A 17,831-nucleotide genomic window follows, 5' to 3' on the forward strand; every position below is an offset into this window, starting at 1 on the left:
ATAATGTTATGAATGAAAGGAACGGCCACTACCCAGACTAGTTTCGACCTTTATTGAGGTCTCTTCAGTGGGAGCCATCTCCAGAAGTGGAGATACCAGGGAAGCAATGGCGAGGTCATCTTTACCTATAGGAGTTGCCAAAAGGTGTGCCACCTTTTTATTAAATTACTCTGGATTTAGAGAAAGATGTTGAATGCTCATTTTTCACTTGGTTAGACTATAATAAATTTAGTTTAATCCTTTATCCAAGTGTGAGCAAACAAAGTTTGTGCCTGAAAATATCTTCAGGACCGTGGTAAGGTAGTACAACACCGGGCAACTTGTAGCAAAGGTGGACCAAGCTCCTGTAATACTATAAAAAAACTTTATTTGTTATTTGCCTTCTTAATGGTGTCTCTAACTTGATGCAGTAAGAGGCTTGCATGAACAATGACCTCAACAGCAATGACAGGAGTCATTGGTAGCTTTACCAATTCTTGACCTGTCCAGCTAGAACACCCTACTAGTATAATGAAAATTATACTAGTAGGGTGTCCTGAGCTGGACAGGTTAAGAGGTAGGCATGTAGGTGCCAAACTAAGAGAGAGAGAGATGCCCTGATTGAATTCCTCCAGGTTGGGGTTTTGTATAAGGTTGGTTACCTTACCAATGGAAAACGACCAAGAAAGGATAAAGATAAATGATTACGAATTTTGGACATTTTAAAAGAGCCATATGGAATGTGTGAAGCATATCAACACAGGAATTAGAAGTAGTAAAACAACTAAAACAAAAGTGAAATTCTTCTTCTCCTCCTCAGGGATTAAGCATTTGCCTGTTTCTGCTTCATTGGACTTTCCATCATTTCACTGGTCATCCTCTCTCTCTTTCCCTTTGGTCTACCTCTTTTGTTAGCCGATATCTTTCCACCCTAGATAAATGTTCTTCCATTTCTCTCTATATTCCTTGATCTTTTCATTTATGTTACAAATATCTAGTTCTTTTCTGATGTCTTCATTTCTTATATGGTACAATTTTGTGCATCCTTCAAATGTTCTTAAAAAACACATCTCTGCAGCTTGTATTTTCCTTTCATCTTAACTGTCCATATTTCTGAACAATTTAATAGAGTTGGAGTGGCATTATTTTATAAAATTTCAGTTGGGTTTCTTGTCTTTTATTATTATTCAGTGTCCTTTTAATTGTTCTATAGATATTCTGAAATTTCTTTATTTTATTCATCTATATCTTTATCTTTTAGATATATTGTTATGGAGCCTAAATAATTAAACTGTGTCACCTGTTCTATCGTTTATTTTCTATGATTATTTTAGATCTAACATTATCTCGACTTTTAAATGCCATGACTTTTGTTTTCTTTTGTGAAATTTTTAAATTGTGTTGTTGGCTTATTTTGTTTAATTCATAAACTGATTTTTGAAGATCATCTTCATTGTTTTGTAATATAATCTGATCATCTGCATACAGCACTGTATTGACAACAGTTCTTCTGGTTAACTTGTTTGATTGTTTTCCATATTTTAATAATCTGATCAAAAAAAAATATATATATATATATACTGAATAGAGTTAGAGACAAGCTATCTCCCTGTCTGACACCCTGATTTATTTCCATCTCTTCTATTAATTTATTACCTAACTGTTATTGTATTTTTTGTATCTTTATATAAACTTTGTATAGCTTATATCAAATGTAATGTAACGGATACCTTTGTTTTTTCATTATATTTCATAGTTTTTCTCTGTGTATTTTATAAGAAAATTTCTCATAATCTATAAAGGCCATATGAGTCTCTAAAGTAAATTATCTTTTTTCAATAATTTGTTTTAGCACATAAATATTGTCTATACATTGTTGTGTCCCATTCTTGTATATTTATATATTTCCCTTATACTTTACTTTCCTTTATATACCTTATCCTTTTTCTTCGCGTATCGTCACCTCCGTACTAGAAATCTAAGCTCTGGCTCCCCTTAGTATTCTAAAACATTTATTTTTTAAAGCTGAACCATTTAGGATATTTAGTTTATAAAGAATTTTAAAACAAGAAGCAAATTCCTAAATAAGTCTAGAAGTGAAATAATCATAGTCGCAACCTCGATCTCGTAACTTAATGCCCCCCCCCCGCGCCTAGGTTCGTATGTTATAACAAGCGGTGCATTGAATGGCAATTTCAGACAACTGAATATTTGATAAGCAAAAGTTTATTAAACTCATGAATAAATACTAATTCAATACTAAGATGATACAATGTTAATAAGATAAGCAAAATACAAAATATGAAAATTTCACACTAGCACATGGGATAAACTGTTATGCCTCCACAAAGGACTCTTCACATACAAGATAAAAGGGCTTTCCCATCAATGATTAAGTTGGATTAAATCTTTCATCCTCTTAAGCACAATAATATGACACAATAATTCAATTAGACACTACTGGATTACACACATTAATTTACAAGAGTTATGTGGGCTTAGCAATTCCGTTGCTACAATGAGCACCACATTCAATTCTCTTGACCTTTCTCAGTTAAGGGTAAATTATATATACTAGCATCTATACACACTATCGCTCGTTCAGTAATACTGATAAACTAGTTCCCTCTTTCTCTATACTATTAAGTGAGTCATAGTTTAACTCTCATTCAAATCCTTCAACTGTTTAGTAATACGAATTACAATTACAGCCATATTAAAATGTTGAAAGTTTATTTTTCACTTGGTTAGACTATAATAAATTTAGTTTAATCCTTTATCCAAGTGTGAGCAAACAAAGTTTGCACCTGAAAGTATCTTAAGGACTGGGGTAAGGTAGTACAACACCAGGCAACTTGTTGCAAAGGTGGAGCAAGCTAACATCACTCCTATCTCAGTATCTCACATAATGCAAAACACATCTCCTTGCAGATATGTATAATGTTGTGCATTAAGGGAAGGGCCACTACCCAGACTTCCAATGCATAACATTATACATATCTGCAAGAAGATGTGTTTTGCATTATGGGAGATACTGAGATAGGAGCGATGTTAGTTTGCTCCACCTTTGCAACGAGTTGCCTGGTGTTATACTACCTTATCCCAGTCCTGAAGATACTTTCAGTCGCAAACTTTGTTTGCTCACACTTGGATAAAGGATTAAACTAAATTTATTACAGCCATATTAAATTAACAGAATTAACATAAAACAAGTAACGCCAAGTAACTACTAGACATTACTTGTCTACGATTCCTGAAGAAAATCTCCTTCTGTAGTGGGACATATTTGGGGTACTTCGGAACACGAAGGCCATCTCAGTTGTAGCATATCAGGCTTCTTCTAAGGAAACACGATCTATCTGCTGTTCTGCAGTCATCAGATTTGCCATGAAGATATCCACAAATTCCACCGATAGTCTCCTTCCTTTAGACTGGGGTTGGCTTAGTATGCAGTAAATACCTTTCTTCCCGACCATGTGGCGTCCTTTGTTCTTGATGGTAGGAAAACGGGACCTAAATCCCACTTACTAATAATCCATGTCGTGGCGGACGGAGGGGACTCCTGACCGTCACTCAGGAAACTGAATAAGGTAACCTCCAAACGAAAACTGGCAAAAGACCTTGTGTGTGTGTGGGGGGGGGGGTCCCTTACCCTTTTATATTATAACCCTACAGGCACCTCCTGCAATTAATTTTCTTCCCTCCCGACATTAGGATACGTTTCTCGTGACCTATTAGGGTGGTATCTCCCTGCTGAACTTTCCGTCTTTGGTGGGCTGTGTGCACGCGACTGACCCGCGGGAGTGTCTAAATCGGGAACCTTGACCTTGGACTTTACTTTAGTTCTAGGTAACCCTATGAGTCAGCTTTATCAAACTCTATCAGCTCACCCATCATTTTTTCTAAGAATTAGCACAACTTACAATCTCTTGTTTCAAGTGTATAACAAGTAAGCCTTTTACATGCAAAATTCTAGAGTTAATAATTATTCTTTTCAATATATTTATTTCATTTTATACTTAGATGCAAGCACAATTTTCTTATTAAGGTTTCTACTTGTAAAATTGTGATCAAGTAAATTCTCTTATGAAGTTTACAAAAATCACAAATTTAACAACATGATCTTCTATGCCTGAAACTATTTTGTACTTCTGAGAGTAGACCGACTGCCATAATTCAATCATTTTATATTTCAATATATTGCATAATGCAATAATTTTATTCAGGATTTTACTGTCGTTTGTAACCTGTATTTAATAAACTTATTCGTCTGTAATTTCCACAATCATCTCCTTTCTTAAATATAGATATAACCTTAGCTTTTGACCAATCTGACAGAAAACCTCATATTTCTTCCAACAGTTATTTATTAATTTTAAGAATCTGTGATGTAAATATTCTCCACCATATTTCGAAAGCTCTGTATTTATACCATCTAATCTGGTTGATTTTCTATTTTTTGATACTTTTATTACTTCTTTTAGTTCTTATAATTTTATTAGTTCAATATCAGTGCTGATTTCTTCATTATTATTTTATATTATTAAATTTGAGCCATACCATAAATTCTTATAATATTCTACCCATTGTTTCTCTTGTATTATGTTCATTTGTGCTGTATCTCTTTCTTCATTGCTTAACTTCCTTAATATTTTGTAGGCTATGCCTTCTCTTCCATGTATGTCTTCTATTTTATTAATAAATATCTCCCAAGAATCTTGGTGAGCTTTCTGTACTATGGTTTAACTATATTTCTTTTGTTTTTGTATATTTCTTCTGTTTCCTTTGTATGTTTTTGAAGGAGTGATTTGAGTGCCATTTGTTTTTCTTTTATTGCATTTTCTATGTTTGTGTTCCAATTTTTTAATGTTTTTCTTATTAATATTTCATTTTTCTAAAAAAAGAAATTAAAGGGAACAAAAGATATAGATGATAAATTAAAGATACCAAGAAATTATATACTTGGTTTAATCCTTTATTCAAGTGTAAGCAAACAAAGTTTGCACCTGAAGTATTTTCAGGACTAGGGCAACTCATATAAAGAAGCTGATGACTTCACATCCCTTGCCTTAGTAACCCATAATGCAAAGCACATATCCTTTATGGTATGTATAATGCTATGCATTATGGGAAGAGTCACTACCCAGACCGGTTTTGACTTTTACTAAGGTCCATTCAGCAGGAGTCAGACTCAGAGGTGATACTAAGGTGGAAGTAATGCAGAAGTCATATTTTCATATGCATTGCCAAAAGGTGTCAGACCTTATTATTAAATTACTCTGGATTAAAGAAAAGTCGTTGGAAGTCTTTTAGAAAAATTTTACCTATGACACAAGGTGCTTTGACCTTATTAAATAAAGATCTCAGAATGAGAGAAAGATGTAGAAAGTTTTTTACCTTGGGTATACTATATGTTAAAGATACCAAGCAATTTTATAAATTTGGTTTTAATCCTTTTTCCCAAGTAAGCAAACAGACAAGTCAGTCAAGTTTGCACCTGAACTATGTTCAGGTCTGAGGCAACTCGTGGTAAAGGTGGAGTAAGCTCTGATCACTTTCCATTAGTATCTCCCCTAATGCAAAGCACAACCCCTTGCAGAGATGTATGATCCATTAAAGGATAAGGTCAAAGCACCTTGTGGCAACTTGCATAGGTAAAATTTATAAGCTCTGATTACTTCAACCTTGGCATCTCTGGGTTTGGCTCCCACTGACGAGACCTCAATAAAGATCGAAACCAGTCTGGGTAGTGGCCCTTTCCTTTAATGCATAGCATCATACAACATCTCTGCAAGGGGATGTGCTTTGCATTAGAGGGGAGATACTAAGGGAAAGTGATCAGAGCTTAGTCCACCTTTACCACGAGTTGCCTCAGACCTGAACATAGTTCAAGTGCAAACTTGACTTACTTGTCTGTTTGCTTACTTGGGAAAAAGGATTAAAATCAAGTTTATAAAATTGCTTGGTATCTTTAACATATAGTATACCCAAGGTAAAAAACTTTCTACATCTTTCTCTCATCCTAAGATTTTTATTTAATAAGGTCAAAGCTTTTTTTCCAACTTAGATGGCACCTAATTAGGACTTTAATCTTTGTGTTGCATGCTACAATTACTCATACTAGTCCCACTGTTACACTAGATTGCAGTTGTCTCGCTACTGTAACAAACTTGGTTTGTGTGCTCTGAAGATGGGGGATAGAACACCAGCAAAATATTAGCAATTAAGTCAATAAATAGTTATTTTCTTATCAATCTCTGTTCGCATCTATACCGTTAAAATTCAACCAACATATTTATTTAAATTAGGATGATTTCTGGGAGCAGCTGTAGATTCAAAAAATAGTCTTTCTCTTCTAAATTTATATTCTGATTCTATAAGCCATATCTAAAGCATGGTCTGAAAAGACTGACTGACCATATTCATGAGTGCAAATGTGATTTTTGAGTTCTTCTATACAGATGTTGGCTGATCTTTCTGTCTGTCCAACTTACAGGAACAGGACACTTTGCATGCTCCAGGCACAAAGAAAGAACGAAAGAAAGAAAGAAAGAGAAAGAGAGAGAGAGAGAGCTGATCTCTAGTGGAACATACAGCGGTATCTCGACTTACGAACTTAATTCGTTTCTGACTGCAGTTCATATCTCAAAACCTGATTTTCCATTATATCTTATGGGAAATCAATTAATCCATTCCCAGATTCAAAAATTTAAAAAAAAAAAAAATTCAAGAAATGAAAAAACTATTCTCAACTAAATGAAGAAAATGGAAAAGAATGGAGGAGTGAGAAGGAACATCTTTACACTATAAACATGCATTTTGTATACAATTACATATTAATTTTTATTCATGAAATCTTTGATTTTACGATTAGTATGAACATCATCTTCCATTAAATTGTTAAAAAAAAAAAAAAAAAAATTTTCTTGTGGCTAGTTTTGTGGTTCAGGAGTTTTTGATTTGTTGTCATCAGTTGCTTCTTTTTGTATCGTAGGTGAGGAAGGTTTAAAAAACCTATTCAACATTGACTGAATCTGTCTTTTCCTTAATATCCTTCTAAAGTGATTAATGACATTGTCATTGAAGATATTGGTGGCTCTAGAAACAACACCTTGATTTGGTTGCCACTTGTTAACCAATTCTTGCAATTCGCCCCAGTGCTGCAAGATTTTTTTTTATGTCACTTGTTGGAATTGTTCCCTTTTTGTTGCCGTCTTCTTTGTCCTCTGAAGACATTTGCTTTTCCTCCTCATCCCTTTCATTTTCCTGCTCTTTTCTTAACTCCTGTAGCTCTTCAGTGATCAGCTCAACATTGTGCTCCTCTACGTCTGCTTCATCAACTTCCAAATGCATGGTCTTGTCCAGGAAGACAACTGTATCTACAATGTCAATTTCACTTTCAGGTCCTTCCAATGCAGTTCCTCGGACACAGTCGGGCCATAACTTTTTCCAGGCTGATTTTAGAGTTCTCACAGAAACATCTTCCCATGCCTGACTAATAAGACACAAAAAATGAAGAATATTGAAGTGATTCTTTCAGAATTCCCTGAGGGTTAATTCTGTGTCAGTGATAACTTCAAAACATCTTTGGAAAGGAGCTTTGGTAAAAAGCTATTTGAAGTTGGAAATAACATATTGGTTGTAGGAGTGGTGTGGTATTTGGAGGCAAGAACTTAATTTTGATGAAATTAAACTCTTCATCCAAATCTTCTTCCAACTGTGGTGGATGTGCTGGAGCATTGTCCATTATAAGAAGAACTTTCTCAGGTGGACCCTTTTCTTGTAGATACCGTTTCACTGTGGGAGCAAAGACCTCTGTCATCCACTCATAGAAGAATTGCCTGGTTACCCAGGCTCTGCTGTTATCTCTCCACATAACGCTGAGTTTGCGCCTGTTAACTTTCTGCTTTTTAAAGACTCTAGGATTTTCAGAGTGGTAAACCAACAGAGGTTTTATCTTCAGGTCACCACTGGCATTGGCACAAAAAAAGCAAAGTTAGTCTGTCTTTAATTGGCTTGTGTCCTGGCAATGCTATTTCCTTCTTAGTGATAAACATTCTCTTAAGCATTTTCTTCCAGAAAAGCCCAGTTTCATCACAGTTGAAAACTTGTTCTGATTACATCAGTTTCTGAAATTCCTTCACGAACCTTTCAGCGGCTTCTTTGTCAGCACTAGCACCTTCTCCATGTCTAACAACACTATGGATACCTGTTCTATTCTTGAATTTCTCAAACCATCCTTTGCTAGCTTTAAACTCTTCGCCAATGTCTTTGCTACTGCTAGTGGATGGCAAGTTCTACGAAAGATCTTTGTAAATAGTTTGAGCATGTAAACAGATCATGTTATGAGATACATTATCTCCTTTTAGTTGCATGTCATTAATCCAGACAAGTAGTAAAGTTTCCATTTCTTCTATAACTTTATTTCTTCGAGATGACATGATAGATACTCCTTTGGCCACATCCAGTTCCTTATAAAAATTTGCTTTCTTCACAACTGTAGCTATGGTGGATTTGGATAAGTCATACTGCTTGCACAGATCACTTTGCCTGACTCCTTTCTCATATTTTTCCACAATCTCTTTCTTAATTTCTATTGTGATTTTCTTCTCTTCTTTCTTAGTTTTCTTTGGCCCCATGTTGAAAATAATATACTGATCAGTGAAATTATGCTTATCTGGTAGATTACTCAGAAAATAAACGTGAAGCTATAATAAAACATGTCACTTATAGAAAGAAATACATACAGTACACATAATAAATACAAACCTAAAAAAAAATCTTCATGAAGTGTATTGTTTGTTTACACAAATACTGAAATAGATACACAAAAAAGCAAATACTTGCAGCATTCATCGTATTTCAGATAAATACGACATAGTAACAACAATCATTGCACTAGAGACGGTTCAGCATGCACTCAATTAAACGTGCATAAAAAAAGTATAATGTAAAACAGGCTTTAGTTCATTTGAAAAGAAAAGCATCACGGTTTGTATCTAGAGGTTGAAATGAGATATAAAAAAGTTCGTATGTCGAGGTACCACTGCATAAGGATAGCAAGCTTTCAGTGAGATTTGAAGGCTGGGCAGAGATTGTGTTTCTTTAAGACTTGCACTATTTTTTCTGAAGTGACTCACACATAAAGAGGATGATAACAACATTGATGACAAATCACAGATCAAAAAATTAAAAAATCTGACAAAAAAAATTCACTATGGCCTCCTGAAATTAATTATTATTTCGGTTAATTGACATCAGCTTATTGTTCACCAACATTCCCTTAAATTACACTTTATTACTTATAAAGTTTTTCCTCCTGATATTACTGATCTGTTTTCCTTTTCTATCCATTCTGGATATTTTTCTTGGAACCACAAAATTTATAAACGGATAGAGGGTACACCTCTATGGGTTCTCATCATGTCGTATTTCAGATATATACGACATAGTAACAACAATCATTGCACTAGAGACTGTTCAGCACGTGCTCAGCTAAACGTGCATAAAGTTAAAAAAAACTATAATGTGAAACAAGCTTTAGTTCATTTGAAAAGAAAAGCATCATGGTTCCCTCCTGTCAATTTTTTTTATGAAATATTTTGAAAAACTCAGCCCATCTCAAACCTTCTCGCTAGTTAAGATATGTGGATGATGTGTTCTCTATTTGGCCTCATGGCCTAGACACATTACTCTTTCCTCTCTCACCTCAATAGTCTTCACCCTAGAATTCGGTTTAGTTTAACACGGAAAAAGAAATTAATAATAGTGTAGCCTTTCTAGATACCTTGGTAACACCTACTGTCCTTTTCAGCATACAGGAGGCCCACAAGCAGATATATTCACAAACTTTCTCACTCCCTTCCCCATCAACATGTGGTATCATTAAAACACTAACCAGAGGAGCCTATAACTTCTGTTCTAGTGAGTCCTCTCTTACAGCAGAACTTAATCGTATATACCATACCTTCTTATCTGATGGCTACAGTTCCCAAGTATCAAAAAAATAATCAATACTTCCTCCAATCCTGGACTTTCTCTTCAGAAACATTTTAGCAATGTTACCATCATCCTCTATATCTGAGGCACTTCAGAAAAAATATCCAGTCTTAAAGAAATACAATCTCTTCACGGCTTTCAAGTCCCACTGAAAGTTTGCTATTCAGCCCCACCCCCCCACCCCCTCTGTGCCTGGAGTATACAAAGTGTCCTGTTCCTGCAAGTTGGTCTGCTATGGGTAGACAGGAAGTTGAGCAAACAACCATATGAAAGAACACAAAAAATACATTTGCACTCATGACAATCAGACCTTGTGGAGCATGCTTTAGATATGGTATAATCAGAAAAAGACAACCATGCTTCATCACAGTAAATTTAGAAGAAAGACTATTTTTATAATCTACAACTACTGGCAAGAGGGTGAGAACCATAGAACTCTTCACTTCCTAAAAAAATCTATTCCTATCCACAAATATGCCAAGATCCCTTGCCTCCTCAGTTTCTTGTAGCATAACTCACTAATATATGCTACTTTCCTCTAACCACGCCAACAGCCATTTTCGTTTGCCCAAATTTCCAACCTATTCATATAATTTTGTAAGTGCTAAATATCAGTAGTATCCCTGATTGCCCTGCCTATCTTTGTATCATTGAAAAAAAAAAACAATTGCACATCTGATGTTAGACCCTGTATGATGCCATTAATGTATAGATTGAACAATAATGACCCAAGGACTGAACCTGAAGTGCACCACTGGTCACCTTAAATCTGGCAGATTCACACCCACTGTATTCCACTTTTTTGATATCTGTCTGTCAACCATCCCGTGATCCAAGTCAAGAGTTTATATTCCAATCCCATATTCTCTAGTTTATGCAACAGCCTTTTGTGTGGTATCCTATCAAATGCCTTAGAAAAATCCAACATTATAATAGCATATCCATTCCCTTTGTCCAACTCGGCTGTAACACTGTTATAAAATATGAGCAAAATTGCTAAAAGATGACCTTCCAAGGAGCAGCATGTTTGTCTACCCATTTCTGTATATGAGTTATTACAAACTTCTCTAAAATCTTCACTAGAGAAGATTTTAGAGAAGAATCCACACCAGAGATACTGATAGGGCAGTAGATAGACACATCAGTTTTTGCACCCTTGTACGATGGAACTCTCGTATATTCCCGTGGTATCATTTCTGAGCCAAGACTCATATTATACAATTATGTGAAAGGGGTAACCAATTCGGCTGAACATTCCTTTAGCAAACATGCTGATAATTCCATCTGTCCCTTTAGACAAATTCTTATCCAGGTTATGCAAGAGTGCCTCAACTTCATTTTCATGAACCTCTCACTCTTCATCCAATGTAGCAGTAGCACTGTGCACCATGTTATATATACCTGGTTGATATATCTTAGCAAAGTGAGCAATTCATTAAATGAACAATCTCATTAGCTTCCCACACTCAATTACCATCAGCATTCAATAAAGTTATTCTTTCAATATCATTCTTTCTTTTGCTTGCAGCATAACGATAAAATTCTTTTGGATTTCCTTTAGGAAACCAATCGAGAAAATACATTAAGAATTGAGATTGGCAAGTTAACACAGATGCTGCATGATAATTATGTAACTCGTGTGGTAAGAAAAGCAGATTATGAATGGCTAAGGCCTTTGAGAGGATACCGCATGGAATTATAATCAGTAAACTGCAGCATATGGGGATGGATGTAGGGTTGGTGAGATGGATAGGAGGGTGGTTGATGGAGAGATATCAGAGAGTAGTTTATTCAGGAGTAGAGTCCAAATGAAGGCCTGTGACTAGTGGTGTGCTGAAGGGTTCTGTTCTTGGACTGCTGCTATTTAATTTGTTCATTAATGATATAGGAAAGGATCTGAGGGCAACTGTTCATTTATTGCCGATGATGCAAAGTTGGGTAGAGCAATAGTGAATACACATGATGTCAAAATTATGCAGGATGATTTGTGGATGGATTGGCAGACTGGGTTAAGGAGAATGGATGTCAGTTTAATGTGGCAAAGTGTAAGGTCATGCATTTTGGGGTGAAAAGATTATCAGCAGTATACCACATTGATGGAACCATGCTCCAGGAAATTGACGAAGCCAGAGACTTGGGACTGTTGGTGGATAGGGAGTTGAAGTTTAGGGGGTACATAGCAAAAGTGGCTAAATCAGCTCATCAGATCACTTGGTTACTGAAGAATACTCTGACGAGCAGCGACAAGCAGGTATTGTTCCTCTTTATCGAGTCTTAATAAGATCCCATCTTGATTACTGTGTGCAGATCTGGGCGTTGGAGTTTTTTGGTGATGGAGAGAATCCAGAGGGGAGTGACCAAGATGGTAGCTGGACTATGGAATGAACCTTACAAGAACAGGTTGAAGATTTGTGGGTTACAGAAATCAGTTGATAGGCATAAATGGGGTGATATGATTGAAACAATCAAATCACTGAGTGGTTTTTACAAGATTAATTCAGAGGAAAATTTTCAGAGCAGGTCTGGTGGTGGTGGGAGAACTAGGGGGCCATCCATGGAAACTGAGCAAGAGTGTAGTTATCAAGGGTGTCAGAACTAGGTTTTTTACTTGGAGAGTAGTGAATGAGTGGAATACGCTGCAGGAGTCTGTTGTGGGCCATGACTGTGAATAAGTTCAAAGCAAAGTATGATAGATACTGTGTGAATGCTGAATAGTTCTTGACATGTTTAGGACCTCCCTTGATGAGTCTAAGGACTCCTTGGAGTTGCCCGTAATAACGATAATAATAAATAATGAATTTCTCCATTACTTTGAAGTAAACACAAGCAAAACTTAATCTAATCATAAAGGCCTATTAGCATTGTCATACAAATATATTGGATATGGATCAATTTTGAAGCTATAGGATAAATCATCATCATGCGTATCAAGGATTGAGGCCTAGCGTGGTCTGTTCTGGCCTTAGAAGTCATCGTTGAATTGTTTAAGAGGATGTCCTGGGTTTCTTTTTCCTAATGGATAAATAGGTTAAATACCAATGGAAAAAAGTAAAAGAAAACAGGAGTTAAATTTGAAGCAGAAATTAGGATTAGAAAAGACTATACAAGATCATCAATGAAGGAATTTGAGGAAAACTAAGAAGCTAGAAGAATGTTTCCCCCCCCCCCCTTGAGTAATAATGCAATAGAATCATCAAAGTGCAAAAGAAATAGAAGCAGGACTGAACAAAGTTATGGCCAACATGGCCTAAAGCCAGTGATATGCTCTGAGAACCAAGTTTTAAATAACCTTGGTTCTCATTCCTTCAGATAAGAGAATTTAGGGTGTAATGAAAATTGCATCAGTGATCTGTTTGATGTAAATCTTTCCATCTTCCGATGGAAAGATTTACACTGAATCTTTCCAGTGATGTAAATATCTTTGCAATTTATATGCTTATAAATCACAAAGATCATCCCCACCTGGTATTCTTATAATGCTAAATAATATCAGGATAAGAGTGGCTGTGTTACATGAAAAAAAGTTGTGATCTGAATAATCTAGATCCCAGGTTCCCAACCTGTGGGTTGTGTCCCCCAAGGGGGTTGGAAAATGTTTTCTGAGAGGGGGGGGTGTCAAATGCAGCTTACAAATTCTATGTTACAAATAGTAATTTGAAAAAATAAATAAATAAATAAATAAATATTTTTTATGATTTGCATCATAGTGAATATATATATTTTTTTCAATTTACAATTCAATACCAAAATTCATTATTAATAGGTGTCTTGATGTTTGTATAACAGATTGTCAAATAAAGGTAAGCTGCTCTCTTAATTACATCATGTTTGCAATGATGTAATTCAATAATGTCCATGATGGGGCCATCTAATGCAAACTGATGCAACTTAGTTTGCAATAGTCAACCACCTTTAGTTGGTGCACCATCACATTAAATGTTAGGTTAATTAAATATTAGATTAGAATTATATTCTGAAAAATTTATTTTTGATATTTTTTATTTATTTTTTGAAAAATATTTTTTGATTTTTTCTTTTCCCTATTAAAAATGCTTTTTATGCATCATCTCTTTACCATTTAACCTCTGAATGAATGTTATACAATAATACTTGTTAACAAAATACTTTACCTTTCAAACATAATATTCTGAATGCAGCTTCTAGAATTATAGCAATTGACATTTTGCTTACAATTAAAATAAAATTCCAATTAAAGCTACAGTAAAACTGGGTGCATGATATTTGAGCTTTGTAGCAGAGGAAAAGGGGTAGTTAACTATTTTGATTTAACATGACAAACACGTTAAAGAAATGAATATATTATAGTTAAGAGATGCAACACCTCTCTACAATTGGGAGTCTGTAAAACTGTTATAAACTTACTTAGTTTAGCAAAGTAAGTCTCAATTAAGTTACTTAACTGTAGAGATATAACTATACAGATATATTACACAAAAACTTTTTTTTTCTTTTTCTTAGATTAGATATTTAAAAAAAAAAAATTATACCCTCCAGATGACTCTCGTAGTTTTCCTTCAACAAAATTACAAATATCCGCAAATTCATATTCTCTACAAGGAAGTGATTCTGGCACTGATGACACATGCAGCCTAATGAAATTTAATACTTTTCATTAAAAATAGAATTTTTAGAAGAGCAGTACAAATAAAATACATCTTGAATACTACATATATTTTACATGCACATATTAATATTGTATTAATAATTTTTTAAAGAATTAAAATTTCTGTATATATTTAGTATGAAATTTACAACCCACAAATTTAAACATCTTTCAGTTATCAGAATTATATTTAAGTTGAATTATTTAAAATTCTGCAAAACTGCTCTCCCCTTTTTTGACAATTCGCAACCCATGAAAGCTTAGTAATAATCAATTTCACATTAGTATCATGGACAGATCATGAATAAGGAAACAATAATTCTACACTAGAGACAAAGCAGTATTTTAACAGAGCACCTCTGGCCTTCATTAAGTAACACAGTGGTACATAATTGACATAATAGCATTCACATGCACAGCATATATATCATAATAATATGATTTACATTTAAATATTAATACTGTATCAATTAATATAATATTAATATGAGGATAATGTTCACCTTGCTATCCTTCAAAATTACATGAAATTAAAAAAACAAAAAACAAAAAAAAAAAACAATATTACAATACATATTCAAACAAATATGTTAGAATCTTGGCTGGAATAAACCACTAAAAAAAGTGTAAATTTAGAAAACCAATTTATCTGTACTTATTTCAGAATGGTTTTACACTTTTGCAAAAGGTGCTACAAATTCAGAATTTAATTCAGTTTTCGTTATCACCGTCAAACATTTGTAACCTAAATAGAAATTTTTGTGACTCTTTCATATCAATGTGTAAATTTCTGTTTAGGGAATACAGTTTATGTTTTAAAAAGTTTCCCCCTTAAGTGACCTGCAATAGTCTCACCATGAAGTCTTCAAATGCCTTGGTAGCCAGAAACTCAAACTACTGGTGACAAATAAGAGTAGAAAATGGCTTCTACAGATTTCCAAAAATGGGTAATACTAAGAGTTCCACTTACTCCCTTTAGAGAATAAAAAAAAAAAAAAAAAGACAGGTGACAAAAACTGAAGATATGCTAGTTGTCTAGTCTTTCCACCCTGTTAAATGAGATAAATATTGTCAGAAGACTATAGTAAACAGGAGTGCAATCAAGAGTGATTATCAATACATACCTAAGAAAGTAAAAGCCATCAGATATGTGAGAATTATAGGTGAATTTCCACAGAAGTTCATACGATTAATATAAGCATTCTTGAACAGAGGCAAAGAAAAATTGCAGAAAGTAAAACTTGAGGGAAAAAGGGACTGTCATAATGAGATTATGATTATACCTATTATAAAATATAATCACACTCTTACACACCCTTCAGGACTAACTCACTGTTCCCTCCTCTTCAGCCACACATTGAAAAATTTCTTTAACATCTACTCTATAAAGCTCTTTCAGTAACTAATGTTTCCATGATATGCCCTCTAGCCTATCTAATCTAAACTTTGTAATTCACAGACTTTCAGACTATCCTCATAGGGTACACTCCAAATCAAGCATCATTTTGGTTCCTCATACTTGAATCCTCTCCATCCTTCACCAAGAAACCCAGGTGATCAAATCTGTGCACAATACTCCACATGTGGTCATTTCAAAGTCTTATAAAGAAAAATAATAACCTCCTTATCTGTGCTTGTCAGCATTACTCTTATGTTTGTTATATGACTGAAGTGGGCAAAATAGCTCAAAGGATTCAAGAGATCCTGTTATCGGACCCTGCAGTGAGAAAAAAGTCTATGCAACCTCACTGTGTCCGTGTTGGAAAAGAGACCTGAAATGTTGATAACTATTTGTGGAATATATTAATAGCATAATATACTTATTTACCTGCTATTCACCGTACCCCCTGGGGGTACAGGTACCCCAGGTTGGGAACCCCTGATCTAGATCATATTGGTGCCTACAGCATCCCTTGCATCTGCAAACTTAAATACATCAGACAAATCTGGAGAAGAGCAAATATCCACCACAAGAGCACAGAAAACGTATCCATCTATACTTAAAACAATTCCAAGGAAGTTCATGCCATGGATATAGATCACCAAATCTAATGGAAAAAATCTCCCTCTTATACAGAAACAGATAGAAATCAGAGACTGTTCCTGGAATCCCCCCTGCAGCACAACAAAATTAGCTGCAACAAACTACCAAAAATCTGTTTTGGTCCACTGCCATCCCTACAGAGGGTATAAACCTTTTGAAATCATTTCTTTTAAGCTTGCACGGTGATCCGAATGCATTTTTGAAAATTATGGAGACAGCTACCGTGTTTGAATAAAAACTTTAGTTTAATATAACTAAAATCTACATTCGACGTTTTGACCTTTATGTCAAGGTCATCTTCTGGAGCATACAACTATACACAGAAAACTAGCTACACTACAATCAAACTGGTTTGTTAAAGTTACTGACCAACCTCTACAACAATTGTTGGCCTGACCTCTGTTGAAAAAAAAAAAATAATAATAATTATACATTTTATAATTATAAAAAGTATCCACTGTCTAAAGGCCACACACGCGCACATCTTGAGATATTGCATTCCTCATGTGCATTCAAAAATAGCATATTTATTTATTGATATCCTATATATCCAGGACATTTCTGAAAAGAAATGCTGATGAGCCACATAAATATAATCTTCACACCAAGTTCAAACACCACACATCAAATGTTCTTTAAAACGTTCAAGTCATGGAGATCGTCACTCTCTCACCATCAACCTAACTATATAAATTTTATGCTTGCATTTCAGCAGACATGCTATGTATCATGATACTTCTTTAACTGCAAACAAATCGATGTGGAGGAAGGAACGTGTTTTAGAATGTATTAGAAAACAATAGTCAAGGAGAATGCCAATTTTGATTGGTGTATATGTGAACTATCATTAATGAATTCACAAGTGTGAATAGAAATACTTTCATTATTAGCAAACAAATTATTAATAATTAATATTTGTGATATTATATGTATATCCTATACGAGGGTGGTCTGAAAAGTTCTCAGCCTAACAATGAAAAAACAAATTTATAATTTCAAAATTATTTTTATTTTTCAACATAATCTCTCTTAAGACTAATACATTTATTCCAGCGATGCTCCAGCACCATTATTCCATTCCTGTGGTGGTTCTCAGTAAGATCTGCAAAATACCCCTCTACAGCTGCAATCACCTCTTGATCCAAAGAAAAATGCTGGCCAGCGAGGAAGAGTTTTAGTTTTGGG

The 17,831-nt window shown here is 34.6% G+C and overlaps 1 protein-coding gene across 5 annotated transcripts in view; it reads right to left on the reverse strand.

Annotated features, from left to right (window-relative positions):
* Orc1 (origin recognition complex subunit 1) overlaps positions 1 to 17,831 on the reverse strand; it is a 207,565-nt gene that overhangs the window by 69,234 nt on the left and 120,500 nt on the right. For all 5 annotated transcript variants that reach the window (XM_090416224.1, XM_090416223.1, XM_090416220.1 and 2 more), the window contains one exon: positions 14,487 to 14,588. In XM_090416224.1, coding sequence (XP_090272350.1) covers positions 14,487 to 14,588 — 102 coding nt within the window. The remainder of the gene's footprint in view (positions 1 to 14,486; positions 14,589 to 17,831) is intronic.

The sequence above is a fragment of the Typopeltis vanoorti genome, chromosome 3 (genome assembly GCF_054136105.1).
Source record: "Typopeltis vanoorti isolate ZY-2024b chromosome 3, IOZ_Tvanoo_1.0, whole genome shotgun sequence".
Classification (NCBI taxonomy): domain Eukaryota; kingdom Metazoa; phylum Arthropoda; class Arachnida; order Uropygi; family Thelyphonidae; genus Typopeltis; species Typopeltis vanoorti.